The sequence below is a fragment of the Mustela erminea genome, chromosome 5 (genome assembly GCF_009829155.1).
Source record: "Mustela erminea isolate mMusErm1 chromosome 5, mMusErm1.Pri, whole genome shotgun sequence".
Classification (NCBI taxonomy): Eukaryota; Metazoa; Chordata; class Mammalia; order Carnivora; family Mustelidae; genus Mustela; species Mustela erminea.
The window spans coordinates 50,921,540-50,939,879 of record NC_045618.1 but is presented as its reverse complement, the minus strand read 5'-3'; the positions used below and the strand labels follow the sequence as shown (position 1 = coordinate 50,939,879).

Genomic DNA, 18,340 nt, shown 5'->3' with positions numbered 1-18,340 from the left:
CCAGGTGTCCCCAGTACAAAACAGCTAGGAAGGACCTACCATAGACTCCCATTGTGGATTAGACCAGCATGAAAGAAGACTGTCCATAGCATTTGGATTAGTCATGGCGTGAAGAGGAGAAGACACACAGCACAGGCTGTGCCTGGCAGGGAGTCTGGAGTTTCTGGTTTCCCAGTTCTGGAAGGCGGGAGCCAGGGGAGGGGCCTCCTGGTAGGGGGAGGGCGGGAATCGGGCAGGGCCCCAGTCAGCATGCAAGGGCTGCGCAAGCAGAGGCAACACAGAACAGGAGGATCCCATCGCCCTCCTGGAGCTCGGGAGAGGAGATACTCCAGCTTTGATCGCCTACTTCCACACTCCTGCTCAGAGATCATAACTCCCATTTGCTATTCTGAAGCATCTGCTTATCCTGTACCCCAAGGATGGAACCACAACTAGGAGTGAAAATTGGCTGCTTCTTTGCCCTGCTGATTCTCACCCTGGTCTGTGGCCTTATTCCCATCTGCTTCAAGTGGTTCCAGATTGATGCCGCCACAGGTACAGCCCTGCCGCTGCCGGCCCCATAACCTCAGCCTGACTATGGCCCTTTCACCTATCCTGATGCCTTGCTCCGAGGCTCTCACCATCCCCAAGCTGGGGATGGTGGGTGCCACATGCTTGCTCTTTTGTCACCTTTTCTATCTCATTGCCAACTGGATTGTAACTCCTCGTTTTCTTAGGTCGTCACCGCCGGGTCCTCAGCCTCCTGGGCTGCACCTCTGCTGGTGTTTTCCTGGGAGCAGGGCTCATGCACATGACTGCTGAAGCCCTGGAGGGAATTGACTCAGAGATCCAGAAGTTTAAGATGCAGGTGAGCAGCAGAAATGGTAAGCAGCAGGGCTGTGAGGCCAGAATGATGAGGGGGGAAGATGACAGAGCTGAGGACAAGGGTGGAAGGAAAAGCAAGAGGACTCTTTCTGGCATGGTGAACACCAGTCACATTGGACGTTAGGGAAAGTGACGGAGCTGAAGGGACAGGACAGGAAGCTGAGCTGCTCCCCACCTGATTTCTGCTTTTCTCTCCCTAGAACAGGACAGAAAGGGAGGGAAATGCTTCTGATGATGCTGATTCAGCTCAGGTAAGTATCTCCCACCAGTCCCTCGCTAGTGGGGGAGGAGAACCTCCCGGACCCTTTTGAGGGGAGTATGTGAGGAAACCAGGGATCCCCTCTGCTCCTCAGCTCAGACAGCACAGAGGAAAGGAGGAGCCCACTCAATCCATTTGGGTTTGTGGAACTCCAGAAAAAGCTCTGCTTTACTATTTCATTCTTTCTCCATCCCTTTGACATGCCTCACATTCTTTTCCCATATTACTAACCCTATTACGCTGGTGTCCCTTAGTCCCTCAGGGATTCTTCTCGTTGCTGTCCATACCTGCTCTTGGCTTCATTCCCCTGCCCTTCTTTATGCCCAATATGCTGCATCAATCTGGAAGCATCTGAAGCAGATGGGAATAAGGCCACAGACCAGAGGGAGAGCCAGCAGGGCAAAGAGTTGGCCAATTCTTACTAACTAGGCATAGTCCCACACTTCCCATTCTCTTTAGTCTCCCACTCCCATGGCCACCCAGTGTCCTTGCTTCTCTTCCCTTCCTACCTCACAGACCCTCTTTCTGTTCCTAGATGGAGTATCCCTACGGAGAGCTCATCATCTCCCTGGGCTTCTTCTTTGTCTTCTTTCTGGAGTCGCTGGCACTGCAATGCTGTCCTGGGGCTGCTGGAGGAACGACAGTGCAGGAGGAGTGGGGTGGGACTCATGTCCTTGAACTCCACAGCCATGGACCCCCACCCTCACCCTCAAAGGGCCCCCTTCGGGCCCTCGTCCTCTTGCTCTCGCTCTCCTTTCACTCAGTGTTTGAAGGGCTAGCCGTGGGGCTGCAGCCAACAGTAGCAACCACCATTCAGCTCTGTCTTGCTGTCCTGGCTCACAAAGTGCTCGTAGTGTTTGGGGTTGGACTGCGGCTGGTGCAGATAGGTACTAGGTCACGATGGGCCATGTTGTCCATACTGTCATTAGCTCTCATGTCCCCCATGGGCCTAGTCCTGGGGCTGGCTGTGACCCAAGGGGACTCTAAAGCAGGGCAGGGCTTAGCCCAGGCTGTGTTACAAGGTGTGGCAGCCGGCACCTTTCTGTATGTCACCTTCCTGGAAATTCTGCCCCGGGAGCTAGCTGGCCCTGAGGCCCCTCTGGCCAAATGGGGCTGCGTAGCCGCTGGTTTTGCCTTCATGGCCTTTATTGCCTTGTGGGCCTGAGAGATTCCAGATTTTTCTGATGGGCCTATCTAGGATGGCCTTCCTACCCTTGGGAGATACTTCCCCAGTGGGTTTGGCCCTCCACTGAGACTAAGTGGCATTCATTAGGCATCACCCTCATGAACTGGACCACAGCTTTCTCCTACATGAGAATCCATTTCTCCAGGACTGAGAAGAGGACGTTTAGGTTGAGTGCCTCTAAATTGGAGAATTGATATGAAGACCATCACTCTAGATTTAACTCTTGTACCATTTTTGCTACTGTGTATAATAAAATGTCCATTTTACCCTTCCCCTTCAGTCATGCTATACTTCATTTCTCCAGGTAGCCTAGGAGCTGCCTGGTACAGGAAGTGATGGAGTGGGGAATGGAAAGGCTGACTGTTGGATATTGTATTTTCTTCGGGAATCCAGGCCCCTAGCCATTCTGCCAGTTGCAGGCCATGCCTCCATACATGGGAGCATTGCTGAAATTCCAGCAACCTACTCCTGCCTTGCCCACAGGTGTTGAGAAACTGAGCTAGAGTGCCCAACATTTAGAGAGAAGAGGTGTAAAAACAGAAACCACGGGATCTAGATTTTTTCCTGTGCTAACCACACCCACTCCACTCCCAATACCTATTATTGGCCAACTACAGTGTGTCCAGCAGACTCTTGAGATCAGGCTAAATAGAGCCTCCTTCCCTCTGGTTCCTATTTTTCACACTGAGCCCTGCGTAGCCTCAAGGATGCTGTGGCTCTTCCTTAAGCCTCTGTCTCCATCCAGCTGCCTTGTGCTGAGGGATTAAGAAGCAGTGTGTTTGGAGAGGGAGAAAGGCGCCAGATAAATGCCTAGGGTGATTACCGGGCTTTGCCACAACTTACTGGCTTTCCTGCTGCCTGCTCTACCTGCTGCTCTGCCTCCAGCCCCTCCCCACTAGGCCATCTTTCAGTGTGAGGAACCCCTACAATGTGCTGCTTCTCTTAAAAACTATGAAGGACAAACACAAAGCTGATTATCTGCTGTTGCCCAGTGCCCTGACCCATGAAATGGAGGAGTATCTCAGACTTCGTGGAGAAGGAGGGGAGAGAAGGTGCACCCCATGAGCTCAGTCACTCTCCCCACTTTGCCCCTTCTGATACTCTCAGTGGGGAAGCCCAAGTCACCTTCACGTGGACAACGTCTCCTGAGTGTCCTTGCCACAGTTGCCTCCTGTCCATTGATTGCCCTCCCCACAAACTAAGATACGCATACCTTCTCACAAGCCCAGCCAACGCACCCAGGCGTGAGTGAGAAGGAAAACTTGAGGCAAAACTAACTAAAAATATCTGATATAGGAAACAAGTTCCCCAAAGCACCATCCCATTCTGTTTTCTCTTCAGCATGAAGTAATGGATTTCATTCTCCAGACAGGGCCTCGCATGTAATAATCACAGCAGAGTCTCCACACAGAGCACCTGCTGTGTGCCAAGTGCTGTACTATCACCCTCACAGACAGTCTCGCCTTCGCGACCCCACCAGGTAGATCTTATCCCCATCCCGAGGTAAATAACTAGATCGCATAGCTAGCTGGGCTTCCAACCCATGTTTCTCTGATTTTAAGAAAAGCTCAAATATCCAGATTCTCTCCTCCCTTACCTTACCTTAACCTCCTGATCTTATGTGTCAGGGGCTCAGAAGAAGCGGGAGCACGTTGGAGAACTGAGGCAAGTTGCATAAAGGGAGACTGTAGGGAGGTGTGGGCAGGGTTTGGACAGAGCCCAAACAGAACAAGTTTGGACAGATGGTGGCGCAATAGCCAAGGGCTGAGCAGCAACAACACTGTGTTTGAGGCTGAGCCGGCTGCCCAGGCTGAAGAGGAGGGAACTGGGAGCAGAAACTAGAGGGAGCCGTCCAGTATGCCCTGCGGCCTTTAGTGGAGAGGTACACCCAGCCCACAGGGACTTGACCAGGAGGAAGCCAGAGGATGACGCTCCTCCTCCTCTCTGTCATCTGCTGCCAGCAACTCCTCTTGGTCATGCTAACTGAAGCCAAAGGACAAAAACATCTGATGGTCCATGGAAGATAGGTCACCCTCGTGAGGCACATCAAGAAATCTGGACGGGCAGATCCCGCATGCCATCCAATCCCTGCTGCCATCCACCGCAGTGGTCTCCCCAGGACTTTGGGAGGGTAAATTGGAAGGGATACAATTATACGGACATTAGCTATGTCAGGGACAGAGGATTTGTAGGACAACAGAAAGGAGACTTGAGGAGAAGGACATCAGACTCTGGGGCTCTTCAGATGTTTCTGGGTCACCTATGCTATCAGCGTCAGAGGGAAATGAGCAGAGGGTGGGAGATTTCAAGCACGGGTGAGTCATGCACTTTAGCCTCCTCCCATCCCGGGAGCCCTTACATTCACCTTCAGCCACCTCTGCCTTCAGCCGTCAGTGCTTTCTCTCCTTCATGAGCACTTGCTTTCCTCTCCCAACAACTTACCAACCCCAGCAGGAACCATCTTCAGTTCGAACCATATCGTTGCAAGAGCGGGAATAAAGCTAGAGAATGGCCCCTTAGAACCTCAGGGTCAGGGCGCCTGGGTGGCTCAGTTAGTTGGTTAAGCGTCTGTCTTTGGCTCGGGTCATGATCTCAGGGTCCTGGGGTGGGGCTCCCTGCTGGGTGGGGAGTCTGCTTCTCCCTCTCCCCTTCTCCCGCTCAGGCTTTCCCTCTGTCTCTCTCTTTCAAATACATAAATAAAATTTTTTTAAAAATCAGGATCAAATAAAAAAAGGACCAATCAGAGCATTTTCCAAAGCTCTGAATCCCCAGCCAGGAGTCTGAGAGGGCTATAAGGGAGCAGATGAATGTGACTTCAAGTGAGTCTGCTGTGAGAAGGATGGAATGCAAATGGGCATGAGAACCACGGACTGGAGAGAGAGCTAAAGTAGTTGGGCCAAGACAACTGGAAACCAGAGTCACGAGCGAACCTTAACTCATTCAGCCTTTAAGAAATAGGTTATAACTGAAAACATTTAGAATCATTAAAGTTGAAAAAAATATGAAGAAAGATGCCAGTTAGGAAAAAGGGTAAGAGAAGAAGCTAGTTGGAATAGTCACAAGAGAATTTTCAAGTCTCCTGAACCCCTGGGTCCTTTCCCCATCCCTTATTCTGCACCCCCACGCATGTATATTTTACATATTTAAGTAGAAAAAAAAAAAAAAAACGGAAGAATGAGACCTCCAACTGCTCTCTCACCTAGAGCCAGCTTTCCATTCTTGCACCAATAAATGATTCTCTGAAGTAACCCTTTAGAGCTCCCCCGCCTTCCTTTGTATACAAGCTGAGGCTTGGGTTTTTGCAGTTAAGAAGAGTTGAGGCACAGCATCAAAGAGAATAGAGGTTAGTGAGTATCCTGGGGCAGGATGGGAGGTCAGCCAAAGACCAGCACCTATGAACAAGAGGCATCCAGGAACAAAACCACAGAACTCCAGGCTAACTTGTGAGACAGTTCACCCACTTCACCCCTCCCCGAAGGACAGTTTTCCAGTGTCTTGCCTTGCCTCCCTCATAAGAAACAGAGCTCTGGCTCCTGACTTTGGGTGATAGAATACAAAGAACAGTTGCCAGAATTGGAGTGGGTTGGTATGCGTGAGTGGGAATGTGCCAACTGGCCAGACACCCTCATATTCCCTGCCCCGGACCTCAGGGAGGGGCCTGTGGCCACTAGCAAAGGTGAAACAAAAGGGGTGTGGACAGGGTTGACACCCTTAGGCCCCAGTCTTCAGGGATGCTTAAAGAGGCCAGTTGTTGATGATTTCCTTTTTATTTCAATTTCATTACTATCTTTAGATGTATTGAATGTCAAATACAGAATGCATTCTACTTTTACTATATAGTTATCCAATTTGGGGAAAATTGTAATGTGGGTGAGGAGAGAGGGTGCAAACAACCTAATTGCTCTGGGCACCATTTACCCTGACCACACTCCTGACCTCTATTCAGAACTGATTCTCACTTTCCTGTTAGTCCCCAAATCTCTCTAGAAAGGTGGCGTCTCCCACGGTAGCATTTCACTTAAGTATCTAAAGGAGTGTCCTTAAAGGTTAATATCTATCCCTCCTGCTGCAGTTTCACTGTTTTGTATGTAACTTCAGAGAATGACTATTTATTTTTTTAAAGATTTTATTTATTTATTTGATAGAGAGAGATCACAAGTAGGCAGAGAGGCAGGCAGAGAGATGGGGGGAAGCAGGCTCCCCTCTGAGCAGAGAGCCTGATGCGGGACTCGATCCCAGGACCCTGAGATCATGACCTGAGCCAAAGGCAGAGGCTTGAACCTCTGAGCCACCCAGGCACCCCAGAATCACTCTTTAAAATCTCCTCATGAGTCCAGAATTTTCACGCTGACCCCACGAGGGGCTCATCACCACATTCTTCTAGTTATATTCTCCTTCCCGAGAACTCTGTCTTAGCTATCTTTAACCCACTGAGCCACCCAGGCGCCCTGCCTTAGCTATCTTGAGCTTCTGTCCCTGAAGTCAGGAAAATACAGCCCTTGAGAATGACAGTAGGAGAGAAACAGGAGTCCTAAGCCTGAAGCAGAGACAATAAGTAGGGAGTTTGTGGTTCCGCTTCTATGAAATCTGCTCACCTCTCTCCTGAGCTCTGATCTTAAGAACAGGCAGGAGCCACAGACCACTCCCTCCCTATGTAGTTACTACATAGAATCACAAAGAACACTGAGAGATACCTGAAGCAGGACCTGGAGAAAGTTAGGAAGAAACATGCCATCCACAGGAGGGCGCTGCACCCCCGCGGGCTAGAGGGGACTGTCTGCGACCAACACGGTAAAGAGGTCAATCAAGGACAGCAAACCCCCTCTGCCTTGCTCCCAGCAGAGAGCATCTCTCCCTCTTCCTAACTCTTGGGTTTCTCATGCTGACACAACTATAGGAGAGACACACACAGTCACCAAGCACTTCATACACCAGCTCCCAGCTCCCAGATACACACACACTTCAATTTCCTCCCAATTCTGAAGATTACCTTGCTAACAGTGTTTTCTGGCAAACGTGCGGAGTAGACCTGTCTTCCCTTCCATAATGTACAACAACACCTTTGTTTGGTTTGTTGGTTTGTTTTAACTAGGCTTCACACCCAACATGGGGCTCAAACTTGCAACCCTGAGATCAACAGTGGAAAGCTCTATGGACTAAACCAGCCAAGTGCCCCTCACAACAGCATCTCTTGCTGGTCAAGGCTGTTGTTCATTGGAGTTCTCTGCCTTTTCCTCATGTTTTGTTTAACTAGGAGCTAACTGGCCCAGTGATTCCAATTATGCTCTTTCTTTCTTTAGGGTGGCATTTAAGCACTCTTCGCTGCCTGCCCTGCATGCGGTCACCCAACACCCTTGCCATCAATAACCAGCTCCAGAGCTCTGCGAGTCACTTAATACCCCTGCCCCCTTCTGATCCTGGCCTACTGCATTTAAAATAGACTCAGGCCTATGAGAGAGTGATGAAATGCTCAAGAGTCAATAACATATTCCATGCCTCACTTCCATGTCGGTGTGTCAGCACCAGACATCAAGCCGCGTTATAATCCTCAGCTCAGTTTCATTGAGGAAAGCATGTCATTGTCTGTGGAGGTTCTATAAAGTAACCCAGCAAGTGACCTTGTAATATTCCATCGATGGTACTCTTACTAATAACAATATAAAGTGCCTTCTCGTGTTTTACTTCTTGTGTCCCCAAGAGCCCAAGAATCAGCCTGCAACAGTCACAGTATCCAAAGTCCTCTCGATGAGTATTGTGCAGACTTGTTAAAACACTTCTCAGAGAACCACAAACATAATCAACACCCCATGTCCTTGGATTCATGAAGGAGGAGAACTCCTTAGAGGAAATCCTTCTTTGTCCTATTACTCTCCTGAAGGAGTATTCAGACTGGGACCAACTATGAGCAAACCAACCTCTCTAGTAACTGGGTGAGGCCTGGCCTACTCATTGCACTGAACCATCTAAAATGGAATCTAGGTGCCCCCTAGGGAGGATCCTGCAGGAAGGTGATCACAAGATGTCCTTGGACACTTCGGTCAGCATTCCATACTTCCTTCTTAAGATCATGATGTCAGTGACATCTCTGACATCCTATGGCATTTCTCAAGGATCTATAACCAATAAGGAAGTCTCGTAAGACTTAAGAAGCTCCTGTCTTCCCAAAACTTGGAAATACTATCAATGTCAAGGGCAATACCATCCTATTGAACTAGGGGCCCTTGACTCTGTAGTCACATAGGGACAGGGAGCCAGGCCCTATCTGAGAAGAGAATGTGAGTTGGGCAGTAGGTTGGGGAGAAGGGGCATGATGCAGGCATACTCAAAGAATGGCACTCAGTTCCTCTACAGTTTATTGTTACAGCAGAAGTCGTGGGACACAGGAGGGCACCCTTCCACACATAACACAGTGTGAGCCGATCCCCAAGATAGCCCTTCCCACCCCTATGCCAAGCCCCAAGCAGCCCTGCCCCAGCTTAGCTCCCTCCCCCTCCCACTCTAGACACACACTGTCTAGACAGCTACCAAAGTTAGTGCAGCCAATGGCCCCAGGCCCCTTCCTATTGCCCCAGCTCCAATCCTTCCCTCATACTTGTTCATTGCCCACCACTTCCCATTCCAACTTCCATTTCACACACCAGATGTTTCTATCTCATCCTGAGGACCACTAACCCACCAGTAAGCCTCCTCTGACACACATTCATTTAGGCCCATACTCTTCAGAGATCTGAAGTGTTAATGAAAAGCCATATCAGCTTTGGTGAATGGAGTCCCAGCCTCAAGTCCCCTACTCTTGCAATGGGATAAGTAGGGAGAGTCTGATGGAGGCACCATGGGGCAACTACAACCACCTCTTATCCCTTATCTATGGACACCTAGATTAGGGAGAGGGAACACATGCCCTCTCCACCTTAACATCAAAATGAGGGAGAGGGATAATTTCGGGGTCTGGGTCCCTAAGAGATATTAGGACATCTCTCCCAGGATCTGAGGGGAATCACAGGTTAGAGGTCAAGGTTAGGGTAGCAATCAAAGATCAAGATCATCTTTCCACATGATCTGCCCATCTTTCCTTACTCTGGCCCAGTGCCCTATGCACCTCCCAGGTTAGTGCTGGGGGAGGTGAGGTCTGGGTCGTACACCAGGGCAACAAAGGTCATTCAACAGGAGACCTCCATGGTATGCCCCGGGGGCCCTGAAGGGAGAGTCCCAGACTCGCTGCTCTGGGAGAGGGTGCGAGAACGGGACCGGTTGCCATCAATGGACGCCGCACTGGTCAGGGAGGCTGTGCGTGATCGTGACAGGCGAGTCATGCAGGATGAGGCCACTGTGGAGACAGAAGCATAAGTGGCAGGCAGAAAGGAGGTGGGAAAGAGAGGCTGGCAACTCCGAGAGGGGTACTTGGGTGGGGATGAGAGTGACAAATGGGGATGCGGGTCGGGGAGGAAGGGGTCCATGATTTGGCAGACGGTGGTAAGGTTCAGAACTAGCCTGAAATGGTTCCTCCCACTCAGTGCCCATCCCTCTTCCTGTGGAGCAATCTCTTGCTCTCACGATAGCCTCTGACCCCCATACTCACTGTAGCCCATGCCTTGCAGGAAGTACTTGAAGGCCTCGGTCAGCTTGCCTGGCTGTGGAAATAAGATGAGCAGAGGGGGACAGACAGTGAGATGAGGTTCGAAGCCAAGATGGAGCCCAAGACCATGGCAGGTTGGGGGTGGGGTGAGTGGCAAAGAGTATAGTTCAGTGCCGCTAACATCCCGTCTCATAGAGGTCAGTGGTACTCACCTGAGTCAGCTGGGGCTGACCTCCAGAGTCGGCCATCTGGTCAGGAGATGGAGACAGCCATACAGAAGAAGTGATACACACATAAATACAAGCAGCCATGCCAAGAGGTAGGAAAGGATCTCTCTTCCCTAGCTTCCCCACTCCAGGCCCCGAGGGTTTGTGGTCTTTATCCACCCTGCCTGCTCCTGTGCGGGACCTTGAAGGCCTAGAAGCTGAACCTAGAGAGGATCTATGTTTCCAGACAGGGGGTCAGGAGTCAGGCGGGGCCAGGAGTCAGGCAGCACCTGGAGTAGGGTCACTGACCTTGAGAAAAGAGGTCTGGGTGGGGTCCAGCTTTGAGTTACACTCCACCTAGTGTAAGCAGGAAGCTGAATGAATAGCGTTATACTCCCTGCGGCCTCTCCCATCCAAGGGACCCAGGGACCCAGATCACAGTTCCTTCCCCATCAGCCCCATACCCATTTCGTTCTTGGGCCCCACAGTCGCTCTCCCAGTTCCAAACAGAGCCTCTTGGCAAGATACCCCTCTGACCACCGGCCAAGGACTCCAACCCTCCCTTGCCCGCCCCAAAATTCTCTACTGACCACTGCATCTTCATGGGGTGCTTGATCTCCTACCACCAGCATCACAGGGCACCTAGAGGCATAGTGTCGGGGAGAAAGTAAGCCCCCACGATTCCCTCCCCTGCCTCCCACAAGAGCAGCTGGAAATTGTTCGGCTCCAAAGAGGAAACAGTCTTCTAAACCCCACTAACCCTTCCAAGACAACCCAAAAGGGTAAGACTAGAAGGTGGAATTTGCTTCCTAGGATAGGGTGGGAGGTGACGAGAAAATTCCCTGTTAAAACACTCTCCTTCTTCTAAAGAATGTAAGCATCTAGGGAATATCCAGGGAGAGAGACAAAGCTTTACTCTTAAAGTCTTACTTGAAGGTGACAGCACCTCCACGCTCAAGGTTCAGGTCTCGGCGACTAGAAAGGGGTTCAAAGAAGAGCAGAAATTTTAGGCAGTTCCTTCCCTGAGGAAGCTGTCTTCCTTCCAAAAATTATAGTCAACTATTAATAACTGAAAGTGGGAACCAAAGGGGAAAGTGCCGCAGGCCTCAAATCCCGGCGGCCTAGGAACCCAAGTCCCTGGCTAGAGGGCAGTGAAGGCAGAGGAATCATCTCTCTTCTGGGAACCCAAAAACCCAAGGGAAGTAAACAAGAAAAAGGGGGACAGCTCCTTACAATTCATCCCATGGGGTCTGGCCCACAGCTGCCCCAGTTGTGCACCAGACCCTGCCCTCCCTGTGATTGCTCCTCCCTGTGATTCCCCAATCTCCCTGTCCTCCTCCCACCTGTGGCCCGCGACTGCTGCTTCTACCTTGCTCCCCCGTGCACGCGCACACACACACCACACACTCACTTGTTGTAGCTGTTCCAGTAAAGTTCAATGTTCTCCAGGTTGGGTGCATGTGTAATGATATTTCTGTACTTTTGTACTAACTCAGAATTTCCAGAGAGCTCCTCCTGAAGGAAAGAAAAGGGAGAAAGAGGGTTGAGAAGAGACGTCACCAGTTACGGGACGAGAAGAAGCAAGCCTCCTTTCTTCTCCAGATCCTATCCCATCTAAAGAAGTTGCTCCAAGCATTCAAGCCCCTGTCAGTCCCCTCCGCTTCTTCCACCTTCCACAACCACTTACCTGGCTGAAAAGATGTCCAAGGATCATCTCCGGAATGGAAGAGGTAAGACCTGTTAGCTATGAGGAAAGGGCAGGTGAGCAAGCTCAGAATACTATGAGGAGAAGGGACGCAGGCTAAAAAGTCACACGTCTTTCCTGCTCCGCTCCCCTTCCCAAGAGGGCCCTCCCACCCTGGACCTCAACACACAGGCCCCTCCAAACCTTGTGGGCTGCCCAGTCCATCCAACCCTTGGCATTGGGATCAATGTTGATGAGGACAAGACCCTCGACCGTATCTGGGTGGGTAAGCTGAGAAGTAGCAGAAAGAAGGGAAATCAGAGACTGGGCAGGGCCTTATTCCCTTCCCACTGAGCTCCAGCCAGTTTCAGGCTCCCATGGGCCCTGTTCCCCACCCTTATACCCAGTCCTCCCCGCAAACACACAATAGCAAACAATATTCTACTCAGTCTGCCATGGGCCTTACACCTGCCTTTCCCTTATCTGGTTTGGTTTGGTTTGGTTTTAATTTCTTACAGCATATCGTGACAGGATATAGGCTCCAGCTCCAACACCAACTCCAATTATTGTGGAGAAACTGTGAAAGAGAAACGTATCTCTCACCAGCCCTGGTGTCCAAAAGTTTGGCCCTTCAAACTCATCACCTCCCTCCCAAGGCCACATGCGCAAAGGACAGAACGCAACCTTCCCTGGAGGGGTGTGAAAAAAGGAAGGTGCCAAGGAGCTAACCACTGACACTGGTAGCCAGCGAAGGTCCCTGAAATCTACTTCAGCTGTCTCTTGGGGAGCTAGTATCTTGAAGAGTAACACCCATCCACCAGCCAACCAGACACTTCTCCTACAGAGCTCTGTGTCCATTTTTAATTCTCAGGAGCTAGTTCAACTTGTTCTGGTTTAGTTCCTGGTTCCTCGTGAGGGACCAGGAAAAAGGGAACTTGAAGCAAGATGGGGGGAAAAAAGATACATAACTTTGGTGAACAATAGGGAGAACGGGGGATAGAAAGCAAAAGGTGAACCCGAGCTGCCCAGAGCTCGGGTGCCCAGGAAAAGCTGAGCCAGGGCCCAGAGCCCGGGGAGTCGTCAGCACACCGCATGCTCACCACCACGGCTCTCCAGAGGCTCACCAGGCTCTCCCTTCCTTCTCCCACTCTCCCTCACACCCAGGGCTTCCAGGCACCAGGTGTGTGTCTGGAGGAGGGGAAGTGGGAGGAAAAGAGACAAGTCTATCTGGCTTCTTGGGCTTCTGTCACCCCTCCTCTTCCTCTCTACCTTCCAGATCCGAGAAGCCCCTCCTCAGCCTGAGGCAGAGCCACGCAGAGCCGCTTCCTCTTCCTGCTTCTCTCCGTCAAGACCACATTGCTGACTCAAGTCCATTTCCAAACCTATCCCTCCTCTTCTCAACAGTCAGGTGGAGGCACAGAGGAGGAAGGATCTATCTAGGCCAGAGACTACAACCTGCCCAGGAACCCTGGTGGACATAGGACTTCTAAGGGCCCCCTTGTGCTGGGCAGAAAACTCTGGTTTTGAGGGGTTCCCAGGCCTCTCACTTTAAGTACTGCAGGATACAAGGGATCATGTCTGCAAGCTGGTCCAGAGATGGGTACTGATATCTGGGGAAGAAAAGAACGTTAAGGAAAACACCAAGCTGCCCCCAGTGCCTACACCTCAGGGTGCCCCACTCACCCTTTCCCGGAGCCTCCACTGTCCCCCCCCATTCCTCCTCCCCTGGTCCACTCTTCCTCACCCCTGCCCTGTGCCTCCAAGCATCGTGAGGAGGGAGGGAGCTAAGTCTCACCCCAAAGGGAACACAGGAGCCCCCTCTTCCATTCCAGGGGCATCCACGTGAACCCGCACGAAGTTCTGAATGATTTCCTGCATATCCCCGAATTGAAACAGCGGCTGGAAGCAAGATTTATCTAAACAGAATCCCCACCACCCCGACAGTAGAATCAGCCAGGGAAAAGTATCCCCAAGTCAGAACCCACCCTTTTTTATGCCATAGTCAGGCCAGGACAGAACTCGCCCCTTGATATGCCACATGGCTCCCTTCCTGCCAATGCTGACCTTCCCCTCCCTTGGGGTTTTACCCTTCCCACCAGCCTCGTCCCAGAAAGGAGCGGGAGGGGAAGCTCAGGTCCTTACAGTTGAGTCCCACATCATGGTAGGTGAGTATCGCTGGGCGTTTGGGTTTGGGGGTCCCATAGACAGTAAAAGTGACAGAGCCATAAGGGGTCTCCACGGAGTGAGTCTGCAGAAAAACAGGTCACCATCAGGGAGAAGTTAGGCTGAGAGGAAAAAGAGGCAGGAGAAGGGTGCCCACAAAAGTCCCATAAAAGTCGGGGAGTTGGGGTGGGGAGGGGCAAAGAGAGAAGACAGAAACAAAGAATTAGAAATAGGGTCAGCAAGAATTTGGTGCAGGCAAATAAAACAGCAGAAAATGATTCTGAGGATGGAAAAGAATCATAAAGGATGGGAGAGCACCAAGGAATTCTGAGAAGGAGAGGTGGGGAGGGGCAAGGATTGAAAGGGAAGGAAAGGGAGCAGAGAGAGGAGAAAGAGCCTGGTAGCAGCCCTCTCCTTGCTGGGAAAAAGGAGAACCCCTCCTACCACCCTGGGACTGCCCCAAGCTGTTACCTGTCCCTGGTCCAGGAGGATTCGGGCAGCTAACTCAGCCTCCTGGAGAGACACACATACATACATACACACACACACACACACACACACACACAAACAGATAGACACAGAGACACACAGCCATGTAGCCATGTAGAGTCACAGATGGAGAGACAAACACAGAAGAAATGTTCACGAAGAGACCAACAGAGACAAAAGACAAAAGAGATGACAAAAAGAGACATGGAGAGGATGAAGGTTAGTGTAGTGACAGGACAAAGGCCTGGACTCCCCTTGTGGTCTGTGGGGGAGAGACATGGCTACAGGTGGAGAAAACAGGGCTGTGGGTTAGAATGAGATTATGGGTTTGGGAAGGCAGGAAGTGATGGGGATGCCTGCAGGTCTGGAATTTGGGCCTTCGAGTCAGGGGTCTCTAATAACCTTGGCCATCTCAGGCGTCTGCCCCGGCAACAGCGGCTTCTCCTCAGTGATCTGCACCTCCTGCAGCTCCGCCATGGTGGCCTGGCAGGACGAGGAAACACCACGACTGGGGAGGTGGCCTCCACACCTGCCCATCTCAAGCACCTGGCTTCCTCTCTCCACCCAGGGCAATGCGAGGTACAGAGGGCCCCAGAGCTGACCACCTCAGGACACACACACAGCCTTTCCTGCCCCCCAGCTCCACATCCAGGCAGCTGGGAAGGAGGGCTGGTGGCAGAGGTCTCAGGATACCGCTTCTCTTCCAACTGGCCATCCACGGCTGGCCCTCAACACCTACACCTCAGAAACCCCCTCCCCTGGCCTGGATGGAAATACTAGGGTGGGGCAGGAGTCCAACTCTGGATTTCCAGGCTGTATTCAGGGGCCACCCCACACTCCCAGAGTTAGGGAGGGATGAAACTTGTGGCTCAGTGACTGGGTACTCCAAAGATACCGACGGACAGAACAGTTAAAGTTCATAATTAACTGTGACCTTCAACTAAGCCTCAAGGTCAGCAGCTGAGAGAGAAAGGGGCTAAAAATGACCCAAGTACCATGACCAAGAAGGGGAGAGGGAAACAAAAAGAACAAGGGGCACCTGTGTCCAACTGACCCAATGTTTCCTTCTCTTCCTCCTAAGACTGTCTTAGCATACATTCAACATTAGTGGGGTGGTGAGGAGCAGAACACCTGTGCAGATGGCAGTTAGGAGCCTGCAGCCTGGGGGTGGGGTCACTTACTGGGCTCCTATTGGCTCGATGCAGTGGGGTTAGGGGTCAGGGTTCTCCTCCTGGCTGCAGGGTCTGAGAAAACAAGGCAATGAGGTGAATGACATGGGAGACAGACGCTGGGTCTTTTAGAGACAGAAAGCCTCAGCCAAGATCTAGACTACGTGGGTCACTAACCCTCCCTAATCTGTACGCCCGAGTCCAATGAACACATCTTCTCTAGGCTTCAGCTAGAATCAATACTGGCTGGAGGGGCCTGCGGGGCAACATGGAGAGCAGGTATCATCAGTCCAGGCCGGGGGAGGAGAGAAGGAAGTGCTGATGTGGAGGAAAGCGCGTGGCTTGTGTCGGAACCTCTGGATTCTAGTCCGGGCTTTGCTGCTAAGGGTGTGACCTTGGCCCAATCAGTTACTTCCCTTGGCTTCAATTTCCTATTTGCAAACTAGAAGTGGGGACTAGGGGATCCTCAAGATTTTTGACAGCTCTCGAGTGAGATGAGGATAGCTGAGCACGACTGTTTCCCAGTTAAACATTTAAAAACAGCATTTAAAAAGCCCCGTTCCTTCGCGTCTCTCCTCCTCCCGGTCTCGGTGTGGGTCCCGCGAGCGGAGAAGGGGAGGGAGGGCGGCTCCACAATCTCCTCCCAGCCTCCCCGACGACCCGCAAGGGCCGAGCGCCAGCTGGGAAGGGATGAGGAGGACGGGCGAGATCGACCGGGCCCAGCACCGGGGACCTGTCCCTACAAGTCCCAACGCTGTCCGTCCGCGTGGGGACCAACACCCCCGCGCGGCCGGCGAGGAGCACCCTGGACCCTGGACACAACCTCGCGCACGCCCCAAACACGCCCTGCCGCTCGCGGAGCCTCCGCCTTTGTGCGCCGCAGCCCAGCGTCCCCTCCTTGTGGGCCTGTGCCCGCCAGCGGTCAGCTCGGAGGGATTGGGATCCAACCGCCCACCGGCCCCGCTGGCGCCATCCAGGCCCAGCGGCCCCTCGCCCGCCCCTCCCCCTACCTGCTGCCGCCGCGGCCGCTTCCACCTTCACTTGCCTTTGACTCTCCTGCCCGCCCGGCTTGGACTCCCCACAGACCCGCCCCCGACCCGCCCCAGCCCGCCCACGGGCCGACAGCTCCCTGCAGATCCGCCCCAGACCCCCAGTAAACACGCCCCCCCTTTTACCCCGCCCCAGGCTGTCTGCCACTCAGGGAGGGGCTGTGCTGGGGGCCCGAGGGGTACTCCAAGGAAGGAAACTGCTCTGGGTGCCTCCACGCTCAGCTCGCGCTCCCCACCACATCCCCCCGCAACCGGGCGGTAGTGGGGTGTGCGGGGATCCCTGAGTCCTGCAGGGGATCCCCATGCCCGCCCTCAACACCGCCCCCACCCGTGACCTGGATCTGCCTATCGCACTGTGGTTCTTTCGTTCGCCCCCAGACTCAGTAGTGGGGACGGGTAGTAGGGAGGCAAACCCAGGGTGCTGGCACCCCATGATTCCGACTCGGCTTGCGGGTAAACACAAGCTAGGTTAAGGAAGGAGGAGGTGGGCGGGGATAGCCGCTGAGGAAGCGAGGGTCTCGCCGCCTGGGAGGGGCAGGTGTGCCAGCACCAAAAGAGCGGGGCAGGGGTGGAGGGCCGTCGGGGGTGCAGGAGTTTCAACTTCGGGGTGCCCAGGGTGTTGGTACCTCCTCTCTCTGCTGCGTCCAGACGCCTGCTCTCGGCTGCTCCCTGAGAAGTTGGAAAACAAGGCGGGGAGGGGGGGCGGGGAATGCGGGGGGCCGCTATAAATAGAGGGAGAGCGCAGGAGGGGGGGAGAGGATGGCCAACGGGGACTCCCGGGTCAAGGCCCCAAGGGGGGGCGGAGGAGGGGCCAGGGACCCCCAGGGGCTCTGACTCTAGAGTAAACAGGCGCGGGGGCGGAGTTAACTCTGCGGGGGTGGAGTGGGGGCTTGGGGAGGACGCTGTGTCCCGGGCTGGAACCCAAGAGACCCTGTGGCTTGGGCGCTAACCCCTCCTAGTCCGGCCCAGAGAAGGAGGGTGAGACCAGCTCGGCCCGGCTGAATCTCAGGGTCCAGGCAGTGGTTTCTCGGGGACTGCTGCGTGTCCCTCCAGGGCCTGGGGTGGGTTTGCCGTCCTAGCCTCCTCACTCACCCTGTCCTCCCCCAACAGTAGATGCACCCTCCCTGTGGCCCTAGAGGAAGGCCACTTGGAATGGAATAGTTGGGGGTGGGGTGGGGGGGATTGCGTGGGGTTCCGAAGTTGTCTTAAGCACGAGGAAACCAGATTGAATTTCTCCCCACCTGCACCCTTCCAGCGCCCCCTCCCTGCCAGGGTCCCCACTCCATCTTCCTTCGGCCTGGTTACCATTTCGGGGGCTGGGCGGCAGGCCAGTTGGGAACAATGGCCAATGGAATTGGAGCTGCCAACCGCAACACCAGCACAGACTGCCCCCCCAAGACCCCCAAATTGCCCTCCCCCTCCTGCCTGGGAACCACCCCCCCCCACCACCACCCTCCCCACCCACACCCCCCTCCCCTCCAAGGAACATCAATGCCCCTTTCATCCCCACTTGGCAGGGTCTATTAGAAAGAAGGAGGGGCCAAGAGGGAGGAGGTGACCCAAAGTAGGAGAACTGGTCAGGATCAAACCGGGCTTTCAACAACCTCACATCTAAAGGACCCCCATACCTTTTCCCAGTTTGGAGCACGGAAGTTTTCCTCTGTTCCCTTCCCCCACTCTCTTCATAACTGTTTC

The 18,340-nt window shown here is 53.1% G+C and overlaps 2 protein-coding genes across 9 annotated transcripts; one reads left to right on the top strand and one right to left on the bottom strand.

Moving 5' to 3' along the window:
• The first annotated feature begins 262 nt into the window (after positions 1–262).
• On the top strand, positions 263–8,004 carry SLC39A2 (solute carrier family 39 member 2). 4 transcript variants are annotated; one of them, XM_032343109.1, is made up of 4 exons: positions 263–534; positions 717–847; positions 1,070–1,115; positions 7,610–8,004. In XM_032343109.1, exons 1-3 carry the CDS (start codon positions 420–422, stop codon positions 1,094–1,096), a joined length of 273 nt encoding a protein of 90 aa, XP_032199000.1. In that variant the 5' UTR covers positions 263–419; the 3' UTR covers positions 1,097–1,115; positions 7,610–8,004. The 4 variants fall into 4 exon arrangements, with proteins under 4 accessions (XP_032199000.1, XP_032198998.1, XP_032198997.1 ...); XM_032343107.1 differs by having other exon boundaries at positions 1,065–1,115; positions 7,610–8,003; XM_032343106.1 differs by lacking the exon at positions 7,610–8,004 and adding an exon at positions 1,659–2,581 and having other exon boundaries at positions 1,065–1,115.
• Positions 8,005–8,644: 640 nt separating this feature from the next.
• On the bottom strand, positions 8,645–17,385 carry NDRG2 (NDRG family member 2). 5 transcript variants are annotated; one of them, XM_032343102.1, is made up of 17 exons: positions 17,272–17,385; positions 15,609–15,671; positions 14,830–14,910; positions 14,410–14,451; positions 13,918–14,023; positions 13,571–13,691; positions 13,323–13,385; positions 12,292–12,352; positions 11,980–12,066; positions 11,779–11,835; positions 11,503–11,606; positions 11,022–11,066; positions 10,682–10,733; positions 10,401–10,448; positions 10,098–10,133; positions 9,889–9,940; positions 8,645–9,636 (listed from the first exon to the last, which is right to left on the bottom strand). In XM_032343102.1, exons 3-17 carry the CDS (start codon positions 14,902–14,904, stop codon positions 9,470–9,472), a joined length of 1,116 nt encoding a protein of 371 aa, XP_032198993.1. In that variant the 5' UTR covers positions 14,905–14,910; positions 15,609–15,671; positions 17,272–17,385; the 3' UTR covers positions 8,645–9,469. The 5 variants fall into 5 exon arrangements, with proteins under 5 accessions (XP_032198993.1, XP_032198991.1, XP_032198994.1 ...); XM_032343100.1 differs by lacking the exon at positions 17,272–17,385 and adding an exon at positions 16,607–16,710; XM_032343103.1 differs by lacking the exon at positions 17,272–17,385 and adding an exon at positions 15,774–15,798.
• Between the last annotated feature and the right edge of the window lie 955 nt (positions 17,386–18,340).

Excerpts from the sequence above, each read along its gene's own strand:
- SLC39A2 (XM_032343106.1), top strand. The coding sequence starts at position 420 with ATGGAACCACAACTAGGAGTGAAAATTGGCTGCTTCTTTGCCCTGCTG. Across the intron at positions 535-716 it reads CCAGATTGATGCCGCCACAG|GTCGTCACCGCCGGGTCCTC; the intron begins GTACAGCCCTGC and ends TCGTTTTCTTAG. Across the intron at positions 848-1,064 it reads TCCAGAAGTTTAAGATGCAG|AACAGGACAGAAAGGGAGGG; the intron begins GTGAGCAGCAGA and ends TTCTCTCCCTAG.
- NDRG2 (XM_032343102.1), bottom strand. The coding sequence starts at position 14,904 with ATGGCGGAGCTGCAGGAGGTGCAGATCACTGAGGAGAAGCCGCTGTTG. Across the intron at positions 11,836-11,979 it reads TGGACTGGGCAGCCCACAAG|CTAACAGGTCTTACCTCTTC; the intron begins GTTTGGAGGGGC and ends CTTTCCTCATAG. Across the intron at positions 11,067-11,502 it reads TACTGGAACAGCTACAACAA|TCGCCGAGACCTGAACCTTG; the intron begins GTGAGTGTGTGG and ends ACCCCTTTCTAG.